The sequence below is a fragment of the Mustela erminea genome, chromosome 5, assembly GCF_009829155.1.
Source record: "Mustela erminea isolate mMusErm1 chromosome 5, mMusErm1.Pri, whole genome shotgun sequence".
NCBI lineage: Eukaryota > Metazoa > Chordata > Mammalia > Carnivora > Mustelidae > Mustela > Mustela erminea.
In genome coordinates this window covers 127,215,267-127,237,287 of record NC_045618.1, presented here as the reverse complement: position 1 = coordinate 127,237,287, position 22,021 = coordinate 127,215,267, and the positions used below count along the sequence as shown (strand labels likewise).

Genomic DNA, 22,021 nt, shown 5'->3' with positions numbered 1-22,021 from the left:
ATAGGGTCGTGGAAATAGAAGCATCTTTACAACATGTGAGAAACTTAACAAGCAAGTATACTTTAACAACCACAAAAGGTTATTAGGAAGGTATTGCTTTATTGCCCTTGTCCCTCTGAAGAACATTCCATCATGGCCCAGTGGGATTCAGTTCGTGGATGTTTTACTCTTGGTTAGCATTTAATAGAAATCTTTCTCCACAGGTAGATTAGCACATAGAGAGCAGAAGTTCTTAAAAACACTTTGATGTTGAGAAAGGCTGAGATGCTGAAAGTATATAGCGCCAGATTATAAGAGAACTCTCGCAGAGCAAATCTCATGACAAGGAGTCTGGCAACGGTGCATTTGGTCAGAGTAAACTGAAAGACGGTTCAGAATATGACTGAAGTGATCGCAGTGAGATATTTGGCCACAAAAAGATAAATAAATAAATTGTGCTATGAATTCTTTACAGTGTTCTACAATTCAGGTATCACTTGTAAATTCTTTATTGCTATTAAAAATGGATGACTGGAAATAAAATTTTAAGGTACTGCATGTAGTAACAGACTGCTGAGATGATGGATGTAACAATCCTGAGCGTTTATAAAACGGACTGTCAAATATTATAATGCATATCTCCATGACATGTCATAACACGTGAAAATTTATTAGGGAGAAAGCATTTTTTAAAAAAATCAATTGTATATAAACACTCCCTGAATCTAAAGTGCTGGCAACTTCTGCCTCAAGAGGAACTTGTTTCCCTGCTTTTTAGCCAGTCATTTGTTTAAAAAAAAAAAAAAATCCCAATTATAAATCCAAATTTTGTTTGGAAAAATGTGACTGACCACACCTGAAGAATGAAAATGCAATTTCTCTGCTGGTATCAAGTTGCCAGTAAGTTAGCTGTACGTCATTCATGAGATGCTATTACTTGGATTGATTTAACTTCTATCCTTCCCAAAGACCAAATATACTGTTGTTTCAGTCAGTGCTTGGCAATGCTGAAGAGCAGAGGCTGCGGATACGTCTGCTAGACAATCTGGGCCAAACTACGACAGGGACAGATGCGCTGTCATTGGTCAAATACTCATGTAAAGCAACGGATTACATTTTGCTTTTTTTGCTTTCATAGTCCTCCTTCTTAGACTGTGGACTTGTTCCATCCATTGGTAAACTTGTGGCATCTTCCTTGATTGAAGGTGAATCTGGAGTAACTGTTCTTTTGGTAAATGCTGGCAAGGTGAGAGAAAAGACAAAAATAAACCCAGATGAAGAGAACCCCCGGGCTGACAAAATTGTAAGTAATAACTGTCTGACCTAGTTTCCTGTAAACTTTACATGGTATAGACCTTAACAGACCTCCCATGTAGGAATAAATGTAGGACAGTTACTGTATTTTGGAAAACATCTATTCATAGGATTTAATTTTGGCGGGATTTGAAGAGTATCTCAGAACAAGAGATGTGCATTTGGTCAATATACAATGATACTAATCACACACACAATTTGGAGGGAGAAACCTTCATTGCCTTCTTTTCATGGAATCTTCCGTGTGCCACAAACTGAGACTAGATCTGGAATCTAGGCTTACTATCTTTCTACAACCACTTACCTCTCTTCTGAGCTCCAGATGGGCAAGTCACACCACCTACAGGAAGTCCGCCTGTCTGATACCAATCTCTGATGCTTGCCCACCCCTTACTTTCTCCATCTTAGAAAGTGACACACTCATCACCCCAGCCCGGGTTTCTCAAACTTTTGTTCCCTCCTCCTTTTGTCCTGTCTGCTCCACTCATCCTATGTAAGAGTAAATTCTGAAGATTTTACCTCCCAAATTCACCCCAGGCCTCGGGCTCCCTACCTTCTCCGTTTCTATTGCCTCAGCCCAAGCACCGTTTTCTTCCTGACTATTTTCACTAGTCCCCTTCTCTAAACCACAACCAGGATTATCTTTCCAAAAGGTACATCTAATTATGTCACTTTCCTCCAGTGGCCTCCCAGGAAACTCCGAATAAAATCCAAACATCTGACTGTCTGGCTCCCATGGAACTTCACCCCTCCTCTCCCTCTCTCTCTCTCTCTCTGCATCCCTCCTTTCCCGCTCAATCAGAGCTCCATCTCTCTGGAAGACCATATCCAATTATTTTCTGTAGCCTTTATTCTTACTGTTCCCTCTTTCAGGAAAACTCTTCCCACCCAATTTTAACTCAACTGATTCTTGCCCTTCAGGCTTCAGTTCGTTGTAACCTCCTTAGAAAGGAATCTCCTGATCACTAATCTAAAGTAGTCTATTCCAGGTGCTTTCTACTATTTTATCTTCAAGCACCAAACACCATTTAAAATGATCTATTACTGTTTACTGCCTCTTTCTTCTACGGGATGAGGTGACGTTTTCTGTCTTGTTCTCTTACTGTACCCTCCCTGAGGTCAGAGAGCCTCCTGCATAAACTTTTAGTAAATATTGTTTGAACAAGTGAATATACTTATGGGATTTTTAAGAGATAGTGAATTGGGGATTTTCAGGCTGCTTTCTAGACAGTATCTGCAGAGTACCTTGTGAATCAAAATAATCAGAACTCAGTTATTTAAAAATATCTGACACCTAACTGGTCAGTGAAAAGATTGTAACATACACAAAAGTCACTCTCACAAGAACTGAACCTATAAAATGGAGAGACAAATGCTGTGTTTCCATGAAATAAATAAATCCTTAATGGACAAGAAACATTTTTTTTTTACCTTTATCATTACCCCTAACATTTTGATTGCCATAAATCTTTGGCATTTTATTCTGCAAGTCTGAGGACAGACTACCTATGAAGCAGTTCAGTTAGCCAGTGGATCCTGAGGTACAGCATAGAAAAAAGTCTATACTGTTCTTGCTGCAGAGAAATTATTTTTCATCAGAGGGACTTACACATTCCACTTTTTAAAAAAAATTTCTTTATTTATTTGACAGACAGAGATCACAAGTAGGCAGAGAGGCAGGCAGAGAGAGAAGGGGAAGCAGGCTCCCTGCTGAGCAGAGAGCCTGATGTGGGTCTCTATCCCAGGACCCTGAGATCAGGACCTGACCCAGAGGCAGAGGCTTTAACCCACTGAGCCACCCAGGCGCACCTTAAACACCCCACTTAAAGGCACCTCAAAATACACACTGAGAACAATAACTTTTCTTTTCATAGCAAGTAAACGGAGGTAAGAAAGCAAAAGAAAGTTCCTTTTAGTAACTTTCATTGACTTGCTTTTTAAAGAATATCAAGTTAAATTAATATGTAAGATTCACAATATGTAAGACTCATTAATATGTAAGATTCACATTAATATGTAAGATTCACATAATAATCTGAAGATAACATCCCCCCCCCTTGAAAAAAATCATAGTCCTTTATTTTGGGGTTTGTTTATCTTAATAAACATTACTGAATAGTTTTAGATCCACAGAAAGTTTGAAATCTGCATTTATTTTAAATATTTAGCTTAGAGATACCAACTCCATAGATATTAGGCATTTTAATCTTCAAGGACTCAAGATTTGGAGAAGTCATCAGATTACTACAGCCCTCTCTCAAATCCAGTCTGCTCCTGGCCCCAAGAGTGAGGGCCCTGTCCTAGGAGTCATGTTCCTTTAGCCTAAAAGAAGCTATACATGGAGACTAGTGGTCAGTCACTACTTATAAAAAGTAAAAATGACAGTTTCAAAAGCTGGCATTATAAGTCTCTCCTTCTAAGACCCCACTGTCTAGAGGCTGAAGGTAATGGAATCCAAGCCTTCTAAAAGAGTATCCTGAATCACGGCCATCACTTCTAGCCAGCCAGGATAAATTTGGTAGTAATCATGGCTCTAAATAATGGATTTCTGTGTTCCTATTTCCAGTGGTAATATAAACTTACAATTTATACATTTCTTCCCTTCTTCCTGGCAGAAGGAATCTACCTTTTCTTGAATTGACCTGAACTACACAAAGCTGACATAAATTACTACTTAAAACAAACTTTCATTAATGCTGGATCATTTCAGAGACCACAAATTATGCAGTATTTTCCCATTTCCTTTGTTTTTTCCATGGTCAGTGATTCTACGCTTTCGTTTGGTCACAGTTTGACAGGGCGCCTACGTCAGCAGAATGAAAGCCTTAGCATCTACGGCACAGACAGAAGGGCCTCGTCCTGTACAAATCCCAACTTGAGTGAGTAGGAGCCTGTTCTGTGGGCTCATAAACTTGCGTCTGCCTCAGCACCTATGGTTATGCACTCCTCACACCTCCGTACAGGTCTAAACTGCTCTAAACTCCAACCCTCAGCTTTCATGTTCCATTCACAAGGCAATGAGAAAATCGAACACTTGCTAGTCAGACATAAAAGCAGGGGTGTTCTTAATAGTGTTTTATTTTTACAAAATGCCTTTCCAGCCAAAGTGTACATACAACCTGTCAAAGAGCAACAAAGGGCTACATAGAAAGGCAGTAGCCTCTTACCTCATCCCACCCAGTCCCCCAATCCTGCACCCCAGGGTCAACCACAATCAACCCTTTTAACTTTCTTTTCTGCATTTATTTCAATTTTGTAAGAAAAAAAAGCTTATATGTCTATTTTCTGACTTATCATTTATAAATGTATTCACACCCATCCATTTCCCCTCACTCCATCCTCCTTATATAGTTACATTTGAACTAGTTGTGTTGGTAGTGAGTATTTATAATATTATGTAAATATAGCTCACATAAATCTTGTAAGTATACTATGACAACGTTTCTTTTCTTACCCATTTTTCCCTTAGAGTTATTAATTGACCCATGTTTTTATTTTTGGTTTTTTTTTTGCTCTTACTCTGTGACTATCCTTAATTATTTTAATAGCTCAATGAGATCTGCGAGATTCTAAGTGCTCACCTGAATCAAATAACCTAACATCGTTATTTTCTAAAGATTTTCCTAATGGAATCTTCACTTTCTTCTATCAAGTTGAGAGAACTAAACATGGAGTCTCCAGATTAAAAGTGCCCGCCCATCAAATGGCTAGAAAAGCAAATAAAGTAAGGCCTGCAGGGAGGAAAATCATCACAAAATTTGCTGGAGTTCAAGAGAAGATCCTAAAAGGTCCCAGCACTGGGGGTTGGGGCATTAGGTGGTGGAGAAGATCACTTCAAAGGAGTGGAGGTCAACACAAAACAACATAAGGTTTTTCAATAGCAACATTAGATTTTGGAAGAGAATAGTGCAATGACTGCAGAAGCAAAGTCACTTTCAACCTAGATTTTTATAGCCAGCCAAAGTCTCGTCAAGTGTGAGTGCTGGAAGAAATCTATTTTCGGAAATACAATGACTGAAAGCATTTACCTCCTTTTTTTGATGTGCTCCCACAAAAGAAAGAACTGAGACAACAAAGGAAGGCACGAACAAAGGAAGTCATGCGTTCTGAGAAACTTGGGCACCAGCACAGGATGGGGGTGAAGGAAAATCTCAGGACATCAGCCATGCAACAGGTACGGGTTGGGTGGGCCCTTCTAACCTGCCCACTCCTGGCTTTTGTTCTCTCCTCTCAAGACTCACTAATCAGGTACTGTTCCTCTTGAAGGGATTTTCTTTTTTTTTTTTTTTTAAGATTTTTATTTATTTGATAGAGTGAGATCACAAGTAGGCAGAGGCAGGCAGCGAGAGAAGGGGAAGCAGGCTCCCCGTTGAGCAGAGAGCCTGATGCGGGGCTCGATCCCAGGACCCTGAGATCATGACTTGAGCCGAAGGCAGAGGCCTAAACCACTGAGCCACCCAGGCGCCCCTTGAAGGGATTTTCTAAATATCTTTTCTCTCCTATTATCCCATTCTTTTTCTTCTAGTTTCTTCATGGTTTTTGCAACTTTGCCTCCCACCTTTCTAGTTTTTCATATTTTAAATTTCTGAGACCTCTTATACTGTGGTCCTTTTTCATAGTGTCTTGTTCTTATTTTTAATGGGTAAAATGTTTTCTACCTCTGAGGACATTAATGATATTTAAAAAGACATATTCTGTTCCCTGTGTGATCCATTTACTGTAGCTTGGTTTTTCTCTTTGTTGGCTTTGACATTTCTCCTTAATTTTGGAGAAATAAAAGGAGGTTAGAGAAAAATTACAGGATAGTTTCTGTAACTAAGCTCAAATTTTTTATGCTACAAAAATGGAGCAGTTTTCAGGGTGATCCTGATCCACTTTTAAAATACTATATTATGAAAAAAACATATAGAAAATTCAAGGATTGGGCACCTGGGTGGCTCAGTCATTAAGCATCTGCCTTCAGCTCAGGTCATGATCCCAGGGTCCTGGGATCCAGCCCCGCATTGGCTCCCTGCTCAGTGGGAAGCCTGCTTCTCCCTCTCCCTCTGCTTGTGTTCCCTCTCTCTCTGTGTCTCTCTCTGTCAAATAAATAAAACCTTAAAAAGAAATTCAAGGTTTATCAGAAAAGTAAATAAGAATAACTATGGATCTCTAAAAATAAGTTTAATTCAACCACTTAAAATGACTAACAATAAGGTAACAATGATTAAATTTTTAAAAATATCCTTGAAAGCATGGAAGTAGGTATGGAGGAAAATCATTAAACAGACTTATCAAAAGAGGAACAGTAAAATGTAAAGCTATGAATTAATAAATGAATTAATATTTTAACAAAAAGTTAATGAGGAGGTTTAGTCTTTAAGCTGAATTTTTCAGTCAGATTTTACAATGTAGACTATAATAGGTACTTTCATATCCAAGTTATGTTCTCAATATTTTTTCCTATTCTTACTTAACTTTGTTTCCTTTTGAGCCAGTATTTATATAGAAATGGCTTCCTGTGAGGAACACATCTTAGAGAGATGACCACAGGTGGTCATGAAATGTTACTGAGTGTAAAGCTGGATGTCCTTTCTTTCACTGCCTGTCATAATAGTAATAATAATAATAATAAATTCTAAAAACCCTGGTGTTTTCCCTCTAATGTCTCCTATCCACTACTTCCTAGGTGCCTTTAATAGCATAATAGCAAAATGAAATAGCAGGAGAACAATGACATCTATGTCCATATCATGGTGCTATTTATACCTCAGGCTCCTGAATGTCTTATTAGGTAGGATACTATGACGTTTGATGGTGTTTTATCCTTACCCTCTGCCTACATGTTCACATGCATCCAACAGACCTGAGGAAAATTTTCCATTTCTTCATATGAAACACAAAACATTTGTGTATGTGTATATCAGATTCTGAGGTACCATAATCTATTTGAGATACAATTTACATTGAAGGGCAGCTGCCAGATTAGAATAGCAGGAGTTTTATGCAGACATATAAAATCACTTAGTAAAATGGTTACGACAGGAAAGAGAAAATGCTCAGCTTTTGGAGTAAAATAATCATGATATAATGAAAACTGAACCATTTTATCAGAAACTGATAAATATTTATTCAATGAATCCATGAATATAAATCAGCAAAAATGAGAGTTATCACTTTTGGATCTGACCTACTTGTTTGTGGCCTATTTTGATATTTTATTTTATAGTAACCTACATTTTTTAAATGACAGAATTGTCAGATTTAATATATAAACTCTATGTCCATGGTAAATTGAGGAGTTAAATGATTACTTCAATAAGAATCCATTAAATAACATTTAAGATCCAATGATTTGGATAAAAGTGGACTTAAAAATTAACTCATATTCTCATTCATCTAATATTAATTGAGCATTTACTACATTCCAAGTACTATGTGGGATGCTGAGGAAACAATCGTGAACAAAACAGACATTGCTCCTTTCATCACAAAGTTCACTCTTTAGTGAAGAGTATAATCACTAAACAAAAAGTCAATCAAATAAAAAATAACTCCATAATTTTTCTAAGAAGGGTTTTAAAGGAAAATTATAATGTGTTATGGGCACTCATAACAGACACCATATTTAAAACCATAGGTTTCAAAGACTTCTTTAAGGATTTTACATACAAACTGAGACTTGAAATACAGTAAGGAAGAAAAGAGGTAAATGGTGGGGAAGGGTAGCCTAGGTCAACAAACTCACACCTTGTTCACACTGGTAACATTTTATCAACATTTAAAGTACATTCACAGGATGAAATCTAGCCACTAACAGTATTGGTGACCTTATTCTTTGCACAAGATGATATATAGAAGTATATATATCACAGTTCTGTGAAAAGATTTTCTACTTTTTCATGACTTAAATTGTATAATATCCTCTAACTGCCTTTACCCACTCATCCACAATTACCAGCAACCTCCATACATAAAATTTGCTTAATTAAGATTATTACCTTGAGTAATTCCTTTTGTTTTTCTGAGAAGTGTAAGGTCTACAAAGAAGGGATCCCATACACTTTTTAGTAAATTGGGTAACATAAATGAATCTGGGAGGCGTTATTTGTAGGATTCATAATAACAATTTCTTCAAACTCCTAACACAACTATTACTATCAGGTACTTTACATTTTAATCCATCTATGAGTTGCAGTTCCTTAAATCCAATTTAAAAACTGGTACAGGGCTTCATTACTTACGATTCAAGTGTGACAATCGTGGACTAGACAGGAAGCGACTGCGATCATGCCAAGAGAATGAGTTCTCTAACCCATGAGCAAGGGAACTTTCTGGAAAGATTCTGTCATCCTAAAACAAAGAATACAGCACTTCAGTGATTACAAAATGGAAGGATCAGGACTCATTGAAATGTGCTGAAAATGAAATTGAACCTCAAATATATGAGCCATGTTATACAACAATTTAATTATTAAAAAAATACATGCATGCTAAAATAAATAAAATATATATTTATATATATATATATATATATAATATAAAAGGGAGAGAGAGAAGGAAACACCCATGGCCACAACAGCATGACATATTTCTTTCTAGTCTTTTTTTTCCCGTGGATTGGTTTTGTAAATGTTATAAAACCGTGTTCTTCATTTATTTATACTAATACTCTGAACACTTTTGAAGTCACTATATTATCTTAACCTTTAGTTTATGTGTTACTCACATACTATCTAGTGGATAAACTATACTTTCCTCAGTTATTACTTTATTGGGCGTTTAGGTGGTTTTCAATGTTTTTCTCCTATAAATAACACTGTGAAAATATCTTTAAATATATAAGCTTTTCTATATTTAGGACTATTACTTATGACAAATTCTTAGGTGGAAATACTGGGTCAAAAAAACCCAATTTGATATTTTTAAATACACTTAGCTATACTACATTCCATAACGATTACACCAATCCTCTTACTCATTCAACAAATATTTAATACATAAACAAAAATGAACACAGAAAAAGGCCCTCTCCTCATGGACTGTATGAATGTATTCTTGTACCCAAATCTTAGCCAAAAATGGGAATTTTAACTACAAATAACTTATTACATTAAAAACAAATGCTTTAATATATTTTTCTATAATAGTGAAATTGCAGTTTTTTTCTCTTAGATATGTTCTAGTTATTTACACTACCCTTTATTTTTAAAGAAATTTTTATTTATGTTCTAGTTATTTACACTACCCTTTATTTTTAAAGAAATTTTTATTTATGTTCTAGTTATTTACACTACCCTTTATTTTTAAAGAAATTTTTATTTCTTTGTTTCAATTCATGCAATAATAATTTATTGGGCACTAAGTATGTGCTGGTTGAAGAGCAAACAAAACATTGAGGCCTACAGAAGAGAAAGAAAACAAAACTTTCAGGCCTACAGAGGAGAAAGATAACAAATAAATTATGCAAAATATAATGAAAAATTACAATGAGTGCTATAAGAAGAATAGGAAATAGTTAAATTTAGATGAGAGGTCCAGAAGAGGCCCCTTAGGGACACGATATTTAAAGCAATATTTGAATGTTGAGTACGAATCAGCCAGGCAGAAGCTTGTAGGTGGAGGATGAGGAGGTGGGAGCAAGGGGGAGCAGGAGATGGTGGCTGGGCCATGATGTTCCAGATGTGTGTGAGGACTGAGGTGAGAAAGTCTGGTGTGTTTGAAGAACTGAAGGAAGGCCCCTTGGCTGTGGCACACTAAACTAGGGAAAGTGGTTACAGTGAGATCCAGGGGTGAGATATGGATTAGGGATTTTTTTTTTTTCTTAAGTACCATCGGAAGGCAATCAAAGGTTTAAAGAAGATTTCTATTTAAATTTTAAGGAGATTTAGGGGCCCCTGGGTGGCTCAGTCAGTTAAGCGTCTGCCTTTGGCTGAGGTCATCATCCCAGGGTCCTGGGATCGAGTTCCGCATCAGGCTCTGCTCAGTGGGGAGCCTGCTTCTCTCTCTCCCACTCCCTCTGCTTGTGTTCTCCTGTCCTCTCTGTCGAATGAATGAATAAATCTTTGGAAAAAACACATAAACTTTAAGGAGATTTAAATTTATATTTCTCAAAGATACTCTGGTCATTATGTGGAGACCAGACAGAAATAGCATAAGTGCTGAAGTGGGAAAACCAATTTAAAAACTGTAATTTGAGGATGGCTGTGGGGTCAAGGGAGAGGAGGGATCAAGAATGCTACCAGAGTCTTGATAAGACACCTGCAGTTAGGTGGCCCCCATGGATCCCCATGGATCCCTCCAAATGTCACCCCACAGAACAGGGCCTCATGGCACAGGACCATTTGCTGAATTAATCGTCATTCTCTGTATCAAGTACATTTTAATTGTTTGTCACATAAGTATGTATGCAAATGCAAAAGAAAGGCCAAAAAGACCAAGTTTATGTATGATGGTAAAAGGCCCATTTATTCTGAGCTAAAAGCATGGACATAATCTTCAGATCACTCAAGATCATTAGCCTTCATGTACCAAAAGGGCGTTCAGATGAAGATCGTTTAAAATGAAGGCCCTGAGATTTTTAACCATATGATTTACAGTTTTTACTAATTATGGGGATTTCATAAGAAACTAGAGGTCATTCACTGTAGGATCTCTGGAAAGAAAAGGATATACATTGTGTCCCCAGTGCAATCCAATAACTACTTTAAATAAGCTGACATGGGGCAGCTGGAGGCAGGGGCAACAGAGCTAGCTTATCAAAGTTAAGGCCAGGATGGAGTTGGAAGTTGCACAAATGCAAAAGAGAGTTATGTCTTCACACAGTGCTAAAGATCTCCATTTAAGTGTGGTTTCACGAAGCATGAAAGAGAAAAGTATAGTAATGGCTGCCCACTAACAGATGCTTCAATCATTATGCGCCAATAAGAAAAAGAAAAAACAAGGGACGCAAACACACACACCTTTTGCCCGCTGACAGCTGGACTGAAAAGACAGGGAGAGAACAGGAGGGAAGCTGGAGGTCCAAGCATCTTGCTGAATGAAAGACGGTGCAAAGACAACTCAAAATGGGCCTACCAGAGGAAGGATAAAGTACCGGAAGACATTCAAATCCTATTCATCCTTCCCAAAAGGCATGGTTTTAAATTTCCAAAACAAAATCAACTGGCATCAAGACACGAGTTATATGTTTTCTGTTTACAGAAAAAGAGTAATTTATATTTTCAATGACAAAATCACCTTATTGGCATATGACAATTAAAATATGGCCCTGACATATTTCACTCTTAGCAAATCTGGAAAATACAGAAGAAACAGAAGAAAATAATGTGATAAATTAAAAAGTAGTCTATTAGCCTAATTGAAGGTTATGTTTTCTGATTGTTCTTTACAAATATCTTTTTGTATTGCTTACCATTTGTTGACATTGTTATTTCTTACTTTTTCATGCAGGGTTATACATGGGAATTTATTTTACCATCATCATGATCATCAGTATGTTTATAAGATAGTTTATTTGACTAATCTGCCATTGTTAGAAATGCATTTCAGTTTTTTTTCCTATTATAATTTGATAAATATCTTGGTATGCAAAGCTTGGTCAATATTTTAAATTTATTAACAGATTTCTAGAAGTAGAATTATGAGGTAACACATTTTAAGGGTGCTTTTTAATACCCATTTCATCTAAATTGTCAAATTTGTTGCCAGTATGCTGATACTCACAACATTTCCTAAATATCCTTTTAGTGTCTATGAGAGTTCTAGAAATATTCGTCTTTCATTCTTAATATTGGCAATTTGTATGTTCTCTCCTTTTCCCTAATCAATGTGGGTAGGCTTTTAAAAAATTTATTGATCTTTTCTTTCTTTCTTTCTTTTTTTTTTTTTTTGCAAGCCTCTTATTGATCTTTTCAAAAAACTCAGTTTTGTTTCCATTCCCCTTCCCCATTTTCCTGCTTTCTATTTCATTGATTTCTGCTCTTATCTTTATTATTATCTTCCTTTTACATAATTTAGGTCTGTTATTCATTTTTTTGTTTCAAGCTATGATTATCTATTATCAAGTTTTCTTCTTTCATAATATACACATTTAATGTTATAATTTTCTCTCCAAGCACAATCTTAACAGAGTCCCACAAATTCTGATAAATTGTACTTTTATTTTTATGCACTTAAAATATTTTCTAATTTTCCTTTTGAACCCCCAATGGGTTATTTAGAAATATGTTGTTTATTTTCCATCTAGGAATCATCCAGATATCTGTTATTGATTTCTAGCTTCATTCCATTGTGGTTAGATGACATACTTCACATAGTTTCAATCATCTTAAATTTATTGAGATTTGTTTTATTGCCCAGAGTATAGTCTATTTTGGAGAATGTTAGATGTGCACTTGAAAATTACATGTAGTCAGCTGTTGTTAGGTGGAGTATCCTATAAATGTCAGTTAGGTCTTGTTGGCTGATAGTGTTGCTCAAGCTTTCTGTATCTTTACTGATTTCTGCCTACTGTTTCATCAATTACTGAGAGAGGGATGTTGAAATCTTCAACTCTAATTATAGTTTGTCTATTTTTCCTTATCATTCTATCACGTTTTGCTTCATGTATTTTGACACTCTGTTAATAGGTACATACCATTTAGGAATGTTTTCCTTTCCCTTTAAAACAGTTGACTTTTTCAAACCACTCATGTCTGTTTTTCATGTATAGAAATGAGGAAGCTTAACTCTAAACAGGTTTAAGTTGCAACATTTTATAGGTCTTCAAAAGACTGTCAGACTCCTTCATATTACCCTGAAATATAACTAATGAAATGAATAAAAGAATATCCCAAAAGAAAAATACCTCACAATCCCTTTGGACAATCAACATACAAGAATTAGGAAAAACCAACCAACCAACCCTCCATTTTCCCCAATTTTATATTGATATTTAATTTGTGGAATTTCCAAAGAACTAAATTTTACAAGGTAACCTTAAGATGAATGTTTCTTTAGAATTCTTATCCATCTTTCAATCAAATACTTAAATATTTAAATGGAAATACTGGTTAAAAAAGGAAGATTCGGTGCAATTTTAGGAATTCTACCTTTTGCTTTTTACCAATTCTTAAATCCTTAGCACAAGGACTTATTTTTATTGCTGTCTTAAGTCTCAACAAGCTAGTTAGCCAGAATTCCCTGCAAAAATTCCACTGGGTGAAGGGACTTGCATTTTCTAATATTTTCCCTGGGTTTCTTCCACTTCTCTTTCATAACCCACATTGTAATTGGTTTCTTAAAAGCTGTTCCAACCTGACTAAATCTCTTTGCTAAACTGATCTCTAATGATTAATATTTAATGACGCCCACCAAGTATTTTTCTCTCAGGAATATTATAAGTTCAAAGTTTAGAAGACAGATGATACATGTGATTTTTTTTAAAATTTTAATTTATCCAACCCTTACCCTGGAGAGAAGGAAAAAAACCACTTATGTGTTTCTGAATCTGTGGCAGCAATGTTTTCCTGAATCTGTCTCTTGCCTCACAATGTACCATACCTCCATCTCTTCCCCACTCTTAATTCCCAATTCTCCATCAGTGCTCAAAAAAGCTTAACCTCTTCTTCAGTAAATTTTATTCCTATTTGGAAGTTCGACCAGGCAGATAGTTTACTTAAAGCCTGTCTTCTCCATCTCAATCTGCGTGGCTACAATTTTAATTTATTTTTTTAAAGATTTTATTTATTTATTTATTTATTTGTTAGAGAGAGAGAGCGAGCACAGGCAGACAGAGTGGTAGGCAGGGGCAGAGGGAGAAGCAGGCTCCCAGCCGAGCAAGGAGCCCAATGTGGGACTTGATCCCAGGACCCTGAGCTGAAGATCAGCCACTTAACCAACTGAGCCACCCAGGCATCCCTGCAATTTTAGCTTTAACCTCAATGAGGGTGAGGCTTTCCCTGTCTCGATCCTTCCATCTACCCATCCCAATAGTCCAGAATTTAGCACAGTGCCATTTGTGTTAAGGAACTCAAACATAGTAATATATGCTCACTTCTTGGCCAAAGTGAAGAAATTCAAGTTTGCTATGGCTGAAGCTGGGAAACAGGAGACTGCCACTTTCACATTCTAGTTTCCTCATGTCCAAAAATGAAGACCCTGGAACAGATCATGTTTAAGTCCTCTGGGCACTAACACTTGATGATTCTAATCCATCTGAACAGAACCACTGAAGAACCAGTACTCTAACTATGCAAATGATCTTTATCACAGAAAATGCAAATTTATATAGCAGTACCATAAACCCAAAGCCACACTTGTCCACAGACTGAAGAGACTCACAAAAATACTGTGCCAGATCAGGCCATTTGATTAATTTACCTTAGTCAATTGATATTTTATTATGTATCATTTAATATTCCTGGTGACTCAAAAATAAAAAAGATTGCACTTATTTTCTTTAACATACTTTAGATTTGGACCCATATGACTTTCATTCATTTTCAGAAACCAAATCTATTCACTGTGGATAAAAATTTGCCATAAATACAGATACTCAAGAGAATATGCCAGTGACTTATAAAACAAGGGAAGGAATCAAAGATATTTTAATCACGGTGTTTCATTGCAATCAGTGCTGCTTCTCTTAATGTGACTGTTGTAAAGGAAACAATGATTGGATAAATATGTTATAACATTTTTAATTAAGACTAATAAGGCATTTAATCAGTATTCCTTGTGTTTTTTAGCATCTAGAATTTTGGATTTAAGGCGCTTAAAAGTGAATTTCTCCACAATCTTCCTAATGTTCTTGTTGATAAATTATTGGGAAAGGTGAAAATATGGTGCTTATCAAGGAAACTAAGTATAATAGAGGAGGGCTCTAGTAGGTTAAGAAATTAATATGCTCATCTAAGTACCCATGTCGATTCCTCAATAAGCATCTTTGACTCATTGCTATTTTCAAATTTTACAACAAAGAAAAACTCCAATTCATTAGGCAATCTTTTTTTTAGGTTTTAAAGAGCTAGATGAAATCAACTAGTTAAATATTATGGCTGGCAAGTTAGTATTGATCAAAAGAATGAAAATCTCTTTAGACTTAAGCATGATTTGTTTGCCTACAGTTTCAGACTTGTCATCTAAGCATTTCTGAAAAAACAGCATTTAAAATTTTTGTTAGAATTCCAGAAAAGCTGAAGCAAGAAGAAAAAAACAAAAAACAAAAACAAAAAAACCAACAACCTCATCACCAATTTAGCATGTATAGGATGCTCATTGTGTACTCTGGAGTTAAAGATGAGGCAGACAGTGTCCTCAAAAGTCATATAATCCAGTAGGACGGCATTTCCTAAACTTCAGTAATCACCTATCGTTTTACTAATTTTTTTTAGTGTTAACCTAAAGATTAGCCTTGAACCCTAAATCGCTATATAGGAGAGGCTTAAAGGTTGGGAGACTGGTTAAAGCTCCTCAAATTCTCCCACAGTTGCTGCTATTGTTTCTAAGGAACATCTGTAAAATTACCTCAATAATAATGGTGATATATTTTAATAGTTATTCAATAAACGTCACCTCTAATCTTGAATTGCACCAGGACTTGTGCATAGCATGCAGCAGCTACTATTGGAGAGGTTTTAAGCTATGTCCAGAAAAAGCTGACCTGAGAGGAAGTGCTAACAGCCATTAACTGCTATGAGCAAAGTCTAAACAAATCATGGAGAGATTCGAGGAGGAAGAACAGCTTCCAGGAGTAATGCATGTACTTATATCATACACACGCTTACATTGAACAAATAGGACAAAGGGCTTTGGCAGACTCTGCCTGCATAAACTGTGCCGAAAACCATTGTCAACACTTCCTCACCTACCTCATCTTATCCTGCAAAACATCTGCTTCTTTAAAAGACGTTGTGTACTAAGTCTTCAGCTAGAAATGGAAAATCATGATTTTCCTTCCAGGAGAAGGAAGGAAAGGGGGCAGGGAATCATGCCTTCTGTGATTTTACTATAAAATCCTCTGCTACTTAAAACTATATACTTAGTATGGGTAGAGAGCACAAAAGGGCAGGCAGTAAATGGGGATTTTTTTGGACAAAACCATGCTCCTCTGTGAATTCAGATTAGGAATGCTATGTTGACTTTCGAACATTCTGTTCTATTCGAAACAGCTGGGATGGCAAGGAAGACTGTATGTTCGACAGAAACCCAGTTTGATGAAAGAGAGGCCATGAAATGCTTCTGTTGTCTACACACAGAGAGAAATGTCGTGTCAGATTCAGGTCTGAATTGCATTCTAAACATAAACTTTTAGATCCGGTTTTGTCCAGTTAACTTGGACAGCTTAGTACAATATGATTATGCTTAGTACAATATGATTATGCTCTCAGAAACTGTGGACATTGAAAATCTTGAAAGGTTTGTAGAAATCTGATTTTTTTGTTTTGTTTTGTTTTAATTTGAATTCCAGTTAGTTAGCATACAGTATAACATTAGTTTCGGGGCTAAACTACAGTGGTTCAACACCCCCATATGTCACCCCATGGGTATCCTGGCAAGTGCCCTTCTTAAACCCCAGTCACCAGAGAAGGAAACAGCAGGAGGTTGCTATAGCCTAGACAGAAAGAGCCCCTGGCTTGTCCCCTTCCTGCTCACGGCTCTCTCCACCAGCAGCAGTGTGGTTAGGCTGCATGTCTCACTGCCTTCTTACAACATTAACAAATTGAGAGAAACCTGTGGCCAATACGGTTCTGCTATTCCAACAGCTCGTCCTCTGTCAAGAGTAACGCAGTCAGGGTTCTGTATGTGTGGTGCTAATAGCGATCCTCTTCCAAACAAACGTGCATCAAACACTTTGTCTTTTGTGCTACAGATTGTGTGAAGGCTTTGCATTCCTAAGGGTTGCTGATGATTTTTCTTCTTCTGCCATTCTCTCCCGCCCCCAGCAGAGTGCCTATATGTTGCAGAAACTCAAGTTCTCATTGAATGTTGTACTTAAACAAAAACAAGCACCTGTGTGCAGCAATTAGAACGGAAGCTCCAGAGAGGCAGCGGGCTTCGTCTGTTTTGTTGACGGATGTGAGTGGCAAGCACCTCCCTAGTAAGTCTCTGGCACATAACGGACGCTGAGTGACTATTTGTTGGATGCATGGATAAGGACGATGACTTTCCAAAGAGCCTGGGAAGTACTTATTTGATTGGTAAATCAAGCAGAGGACACACTGTCTGAATGTGCACAGAAAGAAAGACGAGGTTGGTAATTTCTCCTTTCTTCCAACCAGGGGCTGGCAAATGCTTTTCTTTCGAGGGCCAGATCATACAGAGCGTAGGCTTTTGGAGCCATTCACTCTCTGCCCTACCTACTCGACTCTTGCTGCTGAGTGTGAAGGTTACCACAGATGATATGTGAATAAATGCGTGGCTGAATCTCAATAAAATGTTACTGACAGAAGCAGTCAGCAGGCAGCACTTACCTCATGGGAGGTAGTGTGTTGACTCCTGCTCTAACCTAACAGGCGAGAACGAAGCTATTCAAGAAGACAAACAGGTAACTAATCCCTCCATGAGGACCACACCTTGGGCATCTTTCTGTGACCTGCGGCCTCACCTGGGTTAGGTCATACAGGGCTTTGCAGGGTGGTGGCAGCTCAGTATGTTTGTCGAATTTTAAACTGAGTCCTACAATAACTGATTTCCTGGAACCACAGTTGTCGGGAGAACCAACAAATTCAAGTCACTGCAAGGTGCCTTTCTTTGAAGTCTCCTAGCAAAACATGTGGGCAGTTAATAGCTATGGAAATAATATCAAATAAAACTAGGGCAGCACCTTCTCTCTTGATAGAGGACCAATGCCTCTTACTTGAAGCCTAGCCTTCAGGATGTCAACAATTAACCGGAGGTAGCTCTTCTGATTATCTGTGAGGCTAAGAAACGATGAACAAATGTCTCACTGCCCATCTGAGCTCCTGCTTCTTTTGAAATATTTTCAGTGAATTGTGTTCATAAAGGGTACAGAAGCAAATCATTGTTGGTATCACAACTGGCCAAACTGTGCTTCCACATGGGTGCTGAGTTAGATTATGCATTATTTCAGGCCAGACATCTGTTACAAATGGTAAGAGTCTACATATTCATTACTGGAATGGATCAATGTTTTAAAATGTTTAAGTAATATTAATGTGGAACAAATGACATCCTAAAATGTGCTTTGTGGCCTTTTCTAATACTCACACTACCTATTTGCAAAATTTTCAACTTATTTCTTGTTTTACTAAGTGTTGGCCTCCCTTACAAACCAGGCCTGATTTCTTCTTCAGCTGCAAATGTAATTTTAAAGAGAACTCCAACAAGATTACTTGCTGAACACGTTAAACATTCATAGCTTTGCCATATGCTGTTATGGAAATTACACTGATTTAAAGCAATCTGGGTGTCACTAGGTAGTACTGATTCACCTGATACCAAATCTAACCACAGTGAGAAATAATGTTTTAAAGGTGGCATTTGCATCTGGATCTCTGTTGAACTAAGAGGCATGTACTGGGTTTATTTTTGGAGACAATGGATTTTCATATTAAAAATATGGTTCTACATCTGGTGATTTCTAGAAAAATTAAGGTTCTAGGAGGCCCAAATTTACACTATTATAGCTTAGCAGTCAAGGATATAGATTCGTGAAGCCAGGCAGATCTCAGTCTTAATCCTGGCTCAACCATTTAATAGTTCTATAACCTTCAATGGTAAGAGAGGGCAAATAATGGTGCCGACCTGCCAGGTTTGCTGCAAGGATTAAACGAGCTAATGCATGTAAAGCATGTGACAGCTGTGAACAGAGCACCTTCATGTGGTTGGCTCAACAATGAGTCAGTAGTATTATGGGCTATGGCCGCCTAACCTTTGTACTTCTGTTGAAGGTTAGCAGCATCCCATATTAAGTGGTGGAGAAATGCTTGAGTATTTGGGGTCTGATGGGGATGTCGGAAGATGATTTAGTGAAATTAGGATCTGCTATACAAGACAATGAGGTCACTGTTATAGTCAATAATCCCCAACTATAAAAAACCAAAGGGAAAAAGGCAGTCGCAGGACACCCTTTGCACAGTTACAGCATCAATAGTGTGGCATAACTGTGTTGTTTTTATTTGGGATGAGGAAAGCGGAGAGCTCATTTTAAGCATGCTAGGGAAAGACTTATGGAAATGAACACTGTCTTTAGATCCACTGAGCATCTATCCAATTACATTCAGAAGACAGAAGAAGGTTCTTAGAAATAATTACATTTGGCTGTAATAAGTGAATATATACGGTGTAATGAATATTCATACATATTGAAGTCTGTGAGAATATAAAAAAGATAGAAGAATCTTTAATTTTTGTTTGTATGTTTCCCTAAATTGACTTGGGCATGTACATTTGAAAATAGATGGATTCTCTCTAGGTCAGTATTCTGAATGGGGGACGGTTTTGCTCTCTATGGGGTGTTTAGCAAGTGTCTAGAAACATGTTTTGATGCCACAACTTGCAATGGAGGACGCCACTGGCATCTGGTGAGTAGAACCTCAGGCTACTGCTGAATGTTCTATAATATGTAAGGTAGCCTTCACAACAAAGAATTATCTGGTCCAAATGTTAATCCCAAGGCTAAGAAATGCTGCTCTAAGCTACTAACTGTTCAGGGCCTAACAGGTTTAAAATCACCCACACCCCAGGTGGATCTTGGGGAGACTCTAGAGGATGGTAGGCTTTTTTGTCAATATGGTCAACTTTCCAGTCTCCTGTGTTGATTCCACACTAATGAACCATAAGCTGAAGTCATTGTATGGAGTTCATATCCTCAGGAAAAGAATGATTATAAACACCAAGATTAGAGTTCACGAAGTACTATGTGTTACTTGACCTTCTGGAGACTTCAGCTCTGAGAGTAGCTGGACTTACTATGCACAGAGGAGAGCTACCACCTATGCGGAGCCTCTGACTGACCAAGAGACCAAGGGTCTCCTGGCATATGATTTCTTAAACAACATCAATACCAAGAGATAAACAACATGTTAAGCAACAATGGCATAAAATTAAAGATAATTCCCAAGTAAAAAGTTATAGGTACAATCTCTGGAAATTTTATTTTCTAGTCCCCCCAAACTGAAGATTAAGGAGTATCTTTTCTTTTACGTGAACCCTGCAGGGGCAGCTTAGAAGGCTGTAGCCACAAACATGGATAATTCTCAAAGACTGAAAATGTATATAATGGACATTACTTTGAAGCCTCTGACTCTGTACTTGGTGTCATCACAGCGCTGAAGAGACTCTCTGTGAACGCCGTATCTAGAATATCTCCCATCAATTCTTTCAGAAAAACTGCGGGAATCCTGAAAAAAAAAAAAAAAAAACAACAATGTCAAAACGGGCAGATGAAAGGAAAGTCGGTATCTGAAATAAGAAAAAGAAAGTAGTGATAGGTGTTTAGAAAGATATGGGGGAAACAGAGGTCACACCAAGGAGAAAGAAGGAAAGGGTTGCTTTGGATGCTATCTTAAAAATAAAAACAGAGTCCCACTTTGGCTATGTGTATTCTTTTCACAACTAGTCCTTCGTCAGTCTGAAATGACTGACACTTTTAGTTGAAGGGAACAAGGTTCCAGTAAAAGTGAGTTGTCTAAAGATTAATGACATTAATGACACCATGTATGTCACTTTTGAATGCTGCATTTTCTCTCTTGGAGTAGGACCTGACATCATAATATTCTGTGTTTAAAAAAAAAAAAATGTTACTGGGGTGCCTGGGTGGCTCAGTCACTAAAGCAACTAACTCTTGGTTTCAGCTCAGGTCATGATCTCATGGTCGTGGGATTGAGCCCCGTGTGGGGCAGGCTCTGTGCTCAGTGTGGAGTCTGCTCTACTCCTTCCCTCTCCTTCTGCCCATCCCCCTCCCCCAACACATGCATGCTCTCTCTCCCTCAAATAAATACATAAAATCTTTAAAAAAATGTTACCTTTAAAACTAGAGTCCTCTTTCATCATTAATTCTTTAACATTCTACCCTGTTAACCAATATATCACATAGATTTTTAAATTGAAGGATACTTCATTTGCTCTCAAAAGCATAGAGATTCAGGTAGTAAAGAAATTAAGAAAGAAAAATGTCAGAGTCATTCAATCATTCATTCATTCTTCTCTTCCCCTTCTCTCCTCCCCTTCTTCCCTTCCTCCATTGTTTGGAGAGAGGATGGAACATAGTGGTCATGATACCTAGTTATTTAGACATTTCTATTATGAATTAGGAAGAAATTAGAATAAAAGAAAAGCAACAGATTTGCATATTTAAGAAAAATTATCTACAGGATTTAGTTCCCCAAAGAGTCCCAAGGAACTTACTGAGTGTTCAAGCTGGAAGGGGTATTAGAATTACAAATTTTTTTATTATAGATAAAATGTTATACCCTAGTGGAAGTTAAAAATGATTTGCCCAAGACTAGGCAATTTGTGACAGATTGGGCTTGGAGCCCAAAGCTATTTCTTTTCTACCATACCAAGTATATAAGGTTTAACTGTGGAATTGTAGAGTTGAACCACTTCTTTCAAAACAAGGTTAAAGAAAATAAGAGGGCCTATGACATGTTTAAAGGAAAAGAAAAGACTAAATAGGATGAGATTTGCATTTACTATAGCTTATACTTACGTAGCCATAGACTGTAATATTACCAAGAAATACATATGTGAAATATATCTTACAGAGATACTAGCAACACCAGTGTAAGTAGGAACTAGAGAT

At 37.2% G+C, this 22,021-nt stretch overlaps 1 protein-coding gene and 1 long non-coding RNA gene across 15 annotated transcripts in view; one reads left to right on the top strand and one right to left on the bottom strand.

The window, feature by feature from the left end:
• Position 1: 1 nt before the first annotated feature.
• Positions 2-22,021, bottom strand: part of CEP128 (centrosomal protein 128) — a 408,542-nt gene continuing 386,522 nt past the window's right edge. For 10 of the 12 annotated variants that reach the window (XM_032344794.1, XM_032344793.1, XM_032344797.1 and 7 more), the window contains 3 exons: positions 20,508-20,618; positions 8,517-8,625; positions 2-1,217 (listed from right to left, as the gene is read on the bottom strand). In XM_032344794.1, coding sequence (XP_032200685.1) covers positions 1,090-1,217; positions 8,517-8,625; positions 20,508-20,618 — 348 coding nt within the window. In that variant the 3' untranslated portion in view covers positions 2-1,089. Of the gene's footprint in view, positions 1,218-8,516; positions 8,626-14,308; positions 14,413-20,507; positions 20,619-22,021 lie in introns of those variants that run through there. The other 2 variants (XR_004286107.1, XM_032344799.1) reach the window with 2 other exon arrangements.
• LOC116591677 lies at positions 1,204-20,520 on the top strand. Of its 3 annotated transcripts, none has more exons than XR_004286109.1 (7): positions 1,204-1,282; positions 4,057-4,172; positions 4,911-5,467; positions 16,425-16,535; positions 17,202-17,353; positions 17,535-17,800; positions 20,435-20,520. It is a non-coding gene; the product is annotated as an uncharacterized LOC116591677 (long non-coding RNA). The 3 variants fall into 3 exon arrangements; XR_004286110.1 differs by having other exon boundaries at positions 17,199-17,353; XR_004286111.1 differs by having other exon boundaries at positions 1,216-1,282; positions 4,084-4,172.